Here is an 11,731-nt window from a genome sequence, read left to right on the forward strand (position 1 = left end):
ACAGACTGCTGCATCTGCGTCATCTAAATCATTGCCATTGATAAAATACTGTTGATGTGGGGGTGGGGAGATTGAGCCCCATCCTATTTGTTGTACTAACTTCTGCCTCATGCTCTCTCTTCCAGGAATGGCTGGAACGATCTATTTCCTGGCTGACCTGCTAGTCCCCATGAAAGCCAAGTTCCCTGCATTTGAACTGTGAAAGAAAAGCATGCGCCCTGCAGCTCACTACATGGCCCTCTCTGTGTATTCAAACCTGGGCTAAGTGCTTGCACGGCTGTCCATGGAAACACGGGGTCAAACTGCACTTGACTGAGTTGTCCGTTCTTTTTTTGTGAGCGTGCCCCTCGTCTAGTTCCCATTCCTCACCATTTGCTTTTATCTCGAAGCATGCAAGGAAATACTTCACCTTTAGTGATTTCTTCCTAACGGGAGGAGAGGTGGGATGTGCAGTAATTTGAGGGCATATATACATGCAGACCTATTGGAATTGGGATGAATGCTTACCCTTATGGAAGCGTATAGGTATGTTACAATTTCTAGGAATGTAAAAAGAAACCAAATGTACTTAAAGGTGAGTGGCTGCTTCTGATGGTGTGCTGCCCCCACCTCTTCTCTTTGAGGTGTTCCCGCCCCCGGGCGGTCGGGCAGCTTTCTAACTGTGTTTCTCTAGGGCTTGGTTAGGAAAGGGGCCACACTATAGCCTGTGCTTCCAGAAGAGGACCTTCCAGGGCCAGGCACGTAGTGATCATTCCTCCATACACAATGGCCGTTTAGACTGAACAGACGTAAATATGCCCCTTTTTTGTTTGTGGAAAGGCATCCTGGCTCCATGGTGAGCGTTTTTATCAAAAACTTCTAAAGTGGGATGATCCCTTTCAGAATTCTGATTTGCAGTTTGGCTCCCAGTAGCCCAGGTACTGGGTCATGCCCTCTCTAAAAGAATCCCGGGCCCACTGAACGTACTTAGTGAAAGCTGTTTGTCCTTGTTATTAGTACTCACCCGGGGTCAGGAAGCACGTTTCACGTGTGAGTATTTTGTGACCAGGATTGCCCTTCACCTGCCCAGCCCAACTCTGCTTTGACTTCAGTTTGCAATGACTGTGCTTCAGTGCTGGCTGTGAGCTAAAAGCCATAAGGGAGTTGCACTCCCGTGAATTTATCTAAATGATGTGATCTTTTCACCAAATAATTACATCACTCTACTTTTCCTTAAAAGGGTGAGGGGGAATCGGGAAATACTATGTAGCAAATAACTAGAACAAGACGGCCAAGCTTGTGGTGGAAGTGTGTTTATTTCTTAGGTTTTGCCCAGTGATGTGTTTGAAACCAGTAGATATTGTAGGCTTCCCCTTTCCTCGCTGTCTGGGCCTCCGAGTCTGGCCTTGCTATCGGAGCGGCTGAGCCTGGTGCCTCCCGCTTGGTGCCACTGTCTGACTCCTCAGCTCCACCGCCTCCGTGGCTGCCGTTTTCAATCCTGTTTTGTTTCTTATGTTTTCACGTTGTGACTTTGTTTAAAAAAAAAAAAATACCACAGGGTTTAAGAACTTTAAATGTGCCTCTACTTACAATTTTCTGGATCACAAAAGCATGCTATTGTTCATGCAACTTTGAACCAAACCTCCACTATGAATGTAGGTTCCACAGGGAGTCGCCCCGATTATTTCCCAAGGAGCACCAAACTAAATAGCTAATGCTCCTGGAAGTTGACTGACCCCTGCAAGCGTCCTCTGTCAGTGGGATCTGCAGACCAGCCCCAGGGCTCAGGTCTGAGGATTAGTCTTTTCTTCCTTCTGTGGCTGGTGCAATCTAGGGGCTACATTGTGGCCCTGGGCTTCTGAAGGGGTACTGACTGGTACGCTGTGTGCACTGTGTGCCTCCCTTGTGAGAGTTGCAGATCCACGGTGTCGGCATTCACAGCCGTGGGGAGAAGTGCTCAGGGAAACGAATTTGCCTGTAGCTTGAAAGAAGAAAGGCCCAGTTTAGAGCAATGTGTGAGTGGAAGGTGTCTGTGCCTTTCCCAGGGAAAAGGAACAGAACCCACCTTCCTGTGGCCCCAAGACTGAGACTGGGGCACGCTGCTTCTCCAAGGGCTCGGCTAAGGGCATCCCGGGAGGCCTTCGGGCAGGGAGAAGAAGTACGATGAAGGAGATTCTTGTTAACAGCTGGACAGCCGTTTAACTACTGTCACCATTAAGGACTTCACCGATACAAACGATATTCAAAGGTTACCCCCACCCCACCCAATGTTTTCAGGTGCAAAAGAAGTTTTGATAGAAATTTCAACTCAGGCAAAAGGCTGCAGAGCTAAGACCAATACCTTGATACTATGGGCAAATCAAAAAGTAACTTTTATACCAGCTCTTTTCGTTTTATTGTTTCACTTATATTTCTGGATTACATTCCCCCGCCCCCAGGTGGTTTTCTTTTGGATTAAAAAATAAATTAAAATCCCAGAAGTCACTTTCCAGAAAACTGTGTAGCATCTCTGTCCGCCCGAAGATGAGGCAGTGGGATTGCAGGCGCCCGCCAGGCAGTGTTGCTTTCTCCTGCTGTGCTTTCTGCGCCTGAGGTGATGAGAGCCGCAGTGGCGGCAGGAATGATCTTGACCCAGAGATTCTCACCTGGCTACCAGAACGCGCCCGACTTCCTGTCTTTCATCCGGGGCATCGTGGGCTTGCTCTTTCATCTTTGATGTCAGTTACACTTATTTGGCATTAAAGAGGCCTTTGTAATAGGTAGAATTCGAGGTAGAAGTTGGTCCGAGGCCAATTTTTTCCCCTTATTAACTTCCTAAACAACGGCTCCTCTGCTCTCGGGCTAATTTGCATCCGGTCCGGTAATGCCCCATGGATTCTGAAACACAGAATGTGAAGGTTGAACGTTTGCTCGCTTGCTCTTTCCACGTCAAGAACTCCTCGGCCGTGCTTTATGTCTCAGACTAGGTCTCGTTATCTTTCTGCCTGTATTTTCAGCATTGTTGAAGGGAAGCAGGTGTGTTTGGGATCTTCTGGGAGCCCTCTGCAGCATCACTGCAGCAGGTGTGTCGATGTTCTGTAAGGGAAGTTGACTACTGGCACTGAATAAAATTTCGTTAGCAATAGATATCGTTCTGAGTTTTTCTTATTGTTGTTATGTTGTTAGTTTGCATTGTTTTAAACTTAAAAAATATTTTCCTTCAATGCTGAATGATGGCTTCCTTTTCACTCCCTTGTTTTTCCCCATTGTATTACCTAGGATTTGCTTCCGATTTTAATTTCTTTTTTTTAATTCACCATTGAATGAAAGACTTGCAATCCTTTATGAAAATAGAAATACATTGGGGAAAGGCATTTCAAAATCTGATCATTTCTGAAATTGGGGAGATTCTACCAGGCTTCGAGCAGAACAGTGTATTCACCATCTCGTACAGGTGAGACTCTACCCTGTGGTTAAGAACTGGAGGCCTAATTCTAGGACGTGATTTCCCCACTGACCAATTCTGAAAAAAAAAAACTGAATCGGCGGAGGGCATTAACCGAGGCTAATTCTAAAATGCGAGTGCAGAGGCTGGATAGGAGGCCTGCAGTGCTGGGGCTGCCTGTGTGCGGCTTCTCATGACGCAGCTACTGTCACTTAGCCCAGGAAGGCGCGGCAAATGACAGACTATTTGTTTCCCTTCCTGGGTTTCATTTGTCGTCTCGTGCATATGCTTCAAAGGTACCTTGGGCCCCTAGTCTATTGTTGAATGGCCCTAACCCTCAGGATATGGCCGCTTTCTCTCTTTCATTCCTGTGAGTGAAGCCGAGGACAGCGTTAGATGTGGTTCACCTTTACATTGCCGGAAGTGTCTCCAGGTGCAGGCACTGAGGCAGGGAGGGAGGGACGGATGTCTTAGGTCACCCAGAAGCTCCTGGTGATGCACTGCACATTGCACTCGCTCTGCACGACCCACATCCCACTGGTCAGGCCCGCTACCGCTGTTGGCTGGTTTGCTGGCTCATCTTGCTCCCCGCAAAGCAAGGCCACTGCCTGGGAGTCACTTCTGCCTGAGCAGCCCTCTGCAGGGTTCCCAGGACTGCCGATCTGTGTGGGCGCCGACAGCCCCATCTTTCTCCCATGGAGAAGTCGGTAGGTGTGAGCCTGGCAGTGAGCATCCCGATGCCTCACCCACAGCGCCACCATGCTTCTTGGCTCACCTTCCTACAAGAAGGAAAATCATGACAAGCAGGTTAAATGGCACCCAGCTCTAAGCTCCCAAATTAGAACCTGGAGATGATTCTCCCATAGTGATTTGGCTGATTCCCCTGCCCACCCTCCCCCAACCCAATGTTATAATTAGAAGAGAGTTCTGTTCTTCCTCCCCCCATGTTCTCTGGCTAGAAGAGAGTAATAGTATTCCATTTCCCGCTGGACTGTCAGTAAAGGTCCCCTGTGCTCTCTAATCTCAAAAGCATCCTTGAAACAGGACAACCTTCAAGCCATTCCGCCGGAGAAGCTGCCTTACTGTGTTTCCCACCTAAACACCGCCTTCAGTGGCCGCCACGGAAAGAGACAAACGGGAGCATGGCCCTCTGACAATGGAGAACACTCTGCCTCCATTGGTCCCATTACGTAAACTGTCTAAACACTCTTCCAGAAGCTTTGTGCTCCGGCATCCTGGGGGACTTATTTGACAATTGTGTGCATAATAGGAGAATGCAGCAAAGGCGCGAAGCCAAGAGGTGAAATAATGAAGAGAGAGAGATGGATCTTAGCAGGGCTGGCACTCATAACCAACCAGTCTAATTTTGCCTTTCTACCTGATGTTAACTTTGCATCCACATGCAAATCACAACCACGGTGACATTAAATCTCCAGCTAATGTTCTATCACTCTGCAAATAAGTGTTAGAGAGAAGCATTTGTGAGGCACTCAGTCATTATGCAGCAAAAGGCCGGCTCTTGATAAATCGGTTTATAACGTAGTCTCCCAATTGCCTAATTTCTCTTCTCTGGCGAGCTGAGGTGTTAAGGAAGGCATTTATAATGTGCAAAGTACTGATGTAACTCCCTGAAAGTCAATGGCTAATAACGAGTGTCGTCTGAGGATTCAGCGTTCCGGAAGTCACACGCATGTACCCGCCGACTGCTAGAATCCCAACTGCTGGCCTCTCGGCTTGTATACAGCAGACATGCATGAGCAATGCTTGAAACCAGTTTCTCGCTGAAATCCATTCAACCTGGGTGAGCCTATTGACAAAGTGCCCTGCTAGGGACTCTGTGGGACATAAGATGGCTCTACGGGTTCTTAAACTTCTCCCCCTCCCGACCTGTGCCTCCTGGCCGGAGGAATTTGCCCCACACCCAGTGCTATCAGCAACACCTTGGATTCATGAAATGCTTAGTCCTGGTGCATTCATAAGCCTTTCACTGGTGCCAACTTGTTTGAGGCTTTCACATTTGGTTCCCCAACCCCATATTGGGTCTTAACCCACAGTTTAAGAAGTACTGAGGTAGACATCCCTGCAAGGGTGCCTGGCTGGTGCCAACAGCTAAACACTCGACTACCAGCTGAGTGGCCGGTCCATCAAACTGCCCCCGGGGTGCCTCGGAAGACATGACTGGCGATCCGCTTCTCAAGGGTCTTTTAAACAGCCTCACAGCCATCGAGTCAGTGCTGACTCATAGCAGCCCCCTCTGGGTTTCCAAGCCTGTTTACGTAAGTAGAAAGCCCAATCTTTCTTCCTTGGGGCCGTTTGTGGGTTTGAACTGTCCAGCACATGGATCGAAGCCAGAGCAGCACCGCTACACCACCAGAACGTCCACAGGCTGAAGTGTTCTCTGAAGCGTCTCCGTTCTGCACACGAGGCCATCATGAGCCGGAATTGTCTGGACAGCAACAGCAAAAACACTTCTTGACAACTCAGTCTAGTGAAGAAGTCAGTTGATGGATTACCCGAGCGATGACAGGGAAATGTATTCTGTATTGCTGTGAACCTCTACGGTGCTCTTCTCAGTGACCTGCAGTTTCTTTCCAGATTTGTAGATGGCTTGGCTCAGTCGACATGCAGAGCGGGGAGACCTCAGCAGCCACTCGGTCGTGTTGGAACCCTTGAAAGTACTTCCTGTTGGCCACCATGGGGATGGAAGGGGTGGAGGGGAATATGAAGATAAAAGTTTTGCCTGCAAATTGCCACTCATGCAGCCAGATTCTCCAAAACCCCCAGCACCAGCAGTATGAAGGGATTCAGGTGAAATCCATTGCCCTCTGAAGCCATCTGTTGAAATGTAAACAAATATTTTTGAAGAGAGAACTCACGCACATGTGAGTAGCCATTAGCACCGATGCAGTTGGTTCATGCCTACCTAGCATTTACCTTGAACGTTCTCAAACGATATTGATTTGTGTTCCTGGTGTTTGCTAGGCGCGGTAACTAGATAGGATGTCAGCTCAGAAGATTTCCGGTTTGGATGTGAAGATAAATTGAAATTATCATTTCAATATAAAGGGGCTTCAAAAATTGCATGGAAAATGTACTTTTTCCTTGACGGCACAATGTACGATGTGTTGGGCTGCTTACCAAAGGGTCAGTAATTCAAACTCACCCGCTGCCCCTCAGGGAGAAGGTGAAGTAATTTGTTTCCATAAAGGTTAACCTCAGCGCCCTTGCTCTGCCCTCTAGGGTCACTATGAGTCATTCCCCTCCAGCAGTGAGTTTGGTCTGGGTTCAGGGTATTAAGATTAGAGTTTGCAATAGGCAAGAGCTATGCTTCACCCTATCTAAAATTAGAGACAGTTATTAGGGGTGATGTTCTTTCAAAGATTGTGTGGCTATTTTAAAATTGGGATGAAGTTAATAAATTATAGGGTAACCTCAAAGATAAGAAATAAGCCTCATCAAAATAAGAAAGGAAAATTGTATGAAGATTTAGTAAACACTACAATAACAGCAATGAAGACTATGACAAGAAACCAACAAATGAGCACAGGAAAAAGAAGCCAATAGCAACACACACACACAGCAGTGTTAAAGAACAAGATGAATCTGAAATCCCTCATAACATGGATGAACCAGGAGGTCATGCTGAGTGAAATTAGTCAATCACTAAAAAGCAAAGATTGCATGAGGCCACTATTGTAAAAAGTCAAAAGGTTTCACAAAGGGTGTCAGGGGAAGACAAGTGTTAACTTGGGTGAAAAAGAAGTCACTCAGCAATAAGAGGGAGGTTGGTTAAAGAAGGGGGGCGTGGAGACAATGAGAGGAAATGGAGACAACTACTGTTATGCACACCATCCTGAATAAGTGATCAACAAGTAGATGTCCAGATTGGCATACAGGCTAACAGGTGTGAGACTGCATGGGTGTATATCCAAGAATATATAAAGGTTTGAGGATGTTAATACACGTGTACTCGCCTTTGCTGTAAAGAACATACAAGGAGTAAAGTTATGAAACTTCTTAGCCATAACCAAGCACTTCAAAGGAATGGGTTGCTGCGTCTGGGAGCTCAGGGTCAGAGTCTCAGGAGAGAGGAAGGCCAATTGGCCTGGCAGGGTTCCCAAAACCATGTTTTACATCTTACTTTGATGATTAGCAATTGGGGTCTTGTGAGTGGTCATCTGAGGTGCAACTATTGGTCTCTCCCACTCCAGGGGGAAGAAGAATGAAGAAATTGAGAGACACAGGAAGCTCAGTCCAGCGGACTGACGGCCTACATGAACATTAGCCTTCCCTGAGACCCGAGCCCAGAAAATTAGATGGGGCCCGGCGACCACCACCAGCTGCTCTGAAACGGATCACAGCAGATAGTCCTGGGTGGAGGGTGAGAAAAGTTTGTAATACTCCTTCAATCATAAAAGATACCAGGCTTACTGGTCAGATAGAGATTGATCGAACCCCCAAACTGTGGACTTTAGAACTGAACTCACCCCAGTGAGGTAGGTACACTTCAGTCTAATCAATCATTTCAGATCAAAGGGACACCATTTGTCCAAGGACAGCGTTCAGAAAGTTTCAGACCACAGGAAGAATGTCAACTGGAAGCCGAGTAAGCAATAGTACACTGAGGGGATTTCAGTGTCTGAGCTGATACAAAATGTGTGTGAAGGTTTTAATGTATAACTCATGATCTGCTCTGTGAACTTTCACCCAATTCACTTTAAAACATGATGGGGCTTGTAGCCCAAACTAAAAGTAGCAATGAGCAGGGCCAAATTTAGGTGCTTTCTATAATTTCTTAGAAAGCAAAGATGCTTTCCAGGTGAAAGAAGCAACGTGCAAAAACAACACTATATGGCAACACTGAACACAAGTGCTTCGCACGACGGCGCGGGGTCATGCAACGCCCGGAGGAATGGGAGCTGAGATGGGACAGGTGAGACGCAGCTGCGCCAGCTGCCGTTACCTTCAACTTAACCAGGGGACGGTAGAGAGTGAAATGTTGGAAGCCACCGTGATCAAGTTTGCATTAAAAAAAAAAAGTTATTGGCATATAATCCACACCATACAGAGCAATGGTTCAATCACATCACTTTTAAAACATTTTGCTCGTTTCTGTACTCGTCGCCATTAGCGGGACTGTCCATCCGGTTACTGTGTCTACAGATTGACCTATCCTGGATTCCAGATACAGGAAAGCCAACAATAACAAAGTAAGACAGATAAAAAGCCTCCATCAGAAAGAAAGCAGAGCTACGACAAATTTTCAAATGGATAAAAGGGAGATCAAATGACAAGATGTGACATTTTAACCTGTCTGTATCTGCGATCATCTACTTTCCAGGGCATTCTGCACGATGACAAGGCTCTTCAACATCCCTGGACCAGTGGTTTCCAGGGGAGACCTGGAGCAAGAGACCAGTCTGGGAACTTTGCAAGAGCTAATGAGAACTTCAACCAGAAATGAAGAGGATGGGATGCCTTTGAGAAATATAGAAAATAAAACGGAAAGAAATTCTATTAATACGTAAGCAAGAAGTTGAAATTGGGGTATCGCATGAGCTATGGGTTACTTGAACTGACTTTAAGAGGGTTGGAATGTACTTGAGTCAGATTGGTCACCTGCAACCACTGGGGTACTCTCAGTAAATATTCAGAATCTCTGAGTTGTTCGGCATAAATGAGCTGTGGAGGGCTCCCGTGTCTCTACCTGACTACTAAATTAAGTGGAAGCAAGTTTCAGACTGAAGTTTGCCTTTATTTGACATTTATTAACAAGCTTTAATAAAACAGGGAGTGCTGATACATTCCATTTAAGACCCAGGACTCTGTCCTTTTAAGTGTTCCCACGGTGACTTGAATAAAGGGCCCACCCAAGATCAATGAGAGAGATATTCAGCAGCAAGGTTTGACTAATTATCTGGGCTCTGCCTTCCAGAGAGAGCAGGGCTTTGAAACTGGTTCATTTGAGTTCCACCCCCTGCTGGAGTTTGCATTTCCACACCAGATACAGTGAGCCAGAATCTGCAGATTAACACGACTCCCAGGTCATTCTCACAGATACTCTTACAGCTTGGGTTAACATGTATTCTGATTCAATATCTACCGGGCAAAAATGCAAATTCTCAACAGGGTGTCAAATGGAAATAAGCCCAATTGGAAGCCCTGCTAAAGAGGCCACAAAGAATCCTTGCATGCATTACCAGTGACATTGCTTATGGCACACACTACTGGAGTCCTATGGTCAGCCTCCTAGATTCGTGTATCCACCTCATGCAAGGAAGTATCCTGAAAATATTTTTATTTAGCCCACAAATTTTGACCACCACCAGTTTCACCAAGTAAAAAAACCTGATATTATCTATCATGCTAATTAAGAAAATCTTAGATGTTAATGGAGCGTGAAGGACAGCTAAAATTTGTAACTGCAGTACAGCCTCGAGTGCTAGGTGACTGCTCCACTCAGTATATATTCACAGTCAAGACACTGGCCACTTAAAGGGAGTCAACCCCAAAACCAAAGCCACCACCATCAAATCCAGTTCTGGCTCATAGTGACCCTACACAGGGTTCCCAAGGCTACAGATGGTACAGGAGCAGAGAGCCACATGGAAGGGGTGAGAGCTTGCATCTATTCTACTCCCCTCCCCATCTCTCAGAGGCTGTAGAAGACAGAACACAGAGTTCTGACACCATGTGTGTGGCTATAAATTACAGACCTCGACATATATGGTGAGTGAGATCGGGAAGGAGCCACACATCCAGAGGCCTGGCCAGGAATATGGTAGACTGGGCCATGTTGGACACACTGAAGTGGAGGATTCTTTGTAGATATCCAGAATCTGGTGTGCAGAGAGCACATCCGCCTGGAAGACTTGGAGATTATAAAGCGCGTCTGTTAGCTCAGACCACCTAAGAGGAAAGGAGACAGAAACAGCACTCGGGGGAGTGGTGCCCTTCCATGTGTCTCCGAGCAGACTGGGCTTCACAGGATTTATGATTTTTCTAACAGTTGATTCGGGCTGTTTTTCGAGAATATCCACGAATTCAGCATTTTCTGCAGGAACCATTAAGTGGCATTGATCACATTCTTTGAATTGTGTCACTAGTCTTACCCTTCCTTCTCAATGGTTCCTCCATTAACATAATCGCCCCTCCTTGTGCTAACTCCACCACTCCTATCTAATCTTTCTGGTTGCTATTGTCCATTTGACCCCATATTAGAGGAGCGTAATGCTCGAGGCAAATATTCTTACTAGTTACAGGAATCATCTTTTAGTATTCAGAAGATTTCAGGTGGTGTATTTGGTTAAAGGTCTAAAGATAATCTAAAAATAATCTTCCAGCAATAATTTCAGTTCAGTTTCAGTTCAACCAACTTTCATGGATCCAGGAAATCTGGAATCTGTGAGAATTTGGAATTTGATTCTGCAGTCCCCCCTTTTTGATTAGGATACTTTTTTAATAAATCATTTTATTGGGGGCACTTACAGCTCTTATAACAATCCATACATCAATTGTATCAAGCACATTTGCACAGATGCTGTCATCATCATTTTCAAAATATTTTCTTTCTACCGGAGCCCTTAGTATCAGCTCCTCTTTTTTCTCCCCCTCCCCCCTCCCACCCTTTTTAACCCTTACTAAATTATTATTTTCATAGCTTACACCATTCACTGTCTCCCTTCACCCATGTTCGTCCCCCTCAGGGGGATGAGAGGGTTGTACATCCATCATTACAATCAGTTCCCCTTTCTGCCCCTAACTTCCCCTACTCTCATGGTATCAGTACCTCCATTACTGGTCCTGAGGGGTTTATCTGTCCTGCACTCCATGTGTCAAGAGTTCTTATTAGTACCAGTGTGCATGCTCCGGTCTAGCCAGGATGCTTCCATAGAATCTTTGATCAATATAATCATTAATGTTAAACTGAAACCAAACTCACTCCGCTAGAGTTAATCTGACCCAGAGCAATTCTATAGGATGGGGTAAAACTTCCCCTAGGGGATTCTGAAACTGTAACAGGAGTAGAAAGTCTCATCTTTCTCCTGAGGAGCATCTGCTGATTTTAAATTGCTGACCTTGTGGTTTGCAGCCTGGGGTAATTACATAATCTGGTGTCAATTTGAGACTATTTATAGTGAACGGGTGGAATTTAGCCTGTCAATCATGTTGCAGCTTGATGACCTCATTTGTAGGCGCAACAAAGATATGGTAAGTAGCTCACTGGAGGCCAGGTACACTCACTCTCTGCTTGACACTCCTGTTGAAAAGACACATGGAGCTTTTCTGATGGAGCCAGAGCCCTGGAGCTGGAGGAAATCCATTGAG

The 11,731-nt window shown here is 46.0% G+C and overlaps 1 protein-coding gene across 2 annotated transcripts in view; it reads left to right on the top strand.

Moving 5' to 3' along the window:
• Nucleotides 1-3,056, top strand: part of LANCL1 (LanC like glutathione S-transferase 1) — a 44,888-nt gene extending 41,832 nt beyond the window's left edge. For both annotated transcript variants that reach the window (XM_075529021.1, XM_075529020.1), the window contains exon 10: nucleotides 126-3,056. In XM_075529021.1, the coding sequence (XP_075385136.1) occupies nucleotides 126-202 (77 nt within the window). In that variant the 3' untranslated portion in view covers nucleotides 203-3,056. The remainder of the gene's footprint in view (nucleotides 1-125) is intronic.
• The last annotated feature ends 8,675 nt before the right edge of the window (nucleotides 3,057-11,731 follow it).

The sequence above is a fragment of the Tenrec ecaudatus genome, chromosome 13 (assembly GCF_050624435.1).
Source record: "Tenrec ecaudatus isolate mTenEca1 chromosome 13, mTenEca1.hap1, whole genome shotgun sequence".
In the NCBI taxonomy this organism is placed as follows: Eukaryota; Metazoa; Chordata; class Mammalia; order Afrosoricida; family Tenrecidae; genus Tenrec; species Tenrec ecaudatus.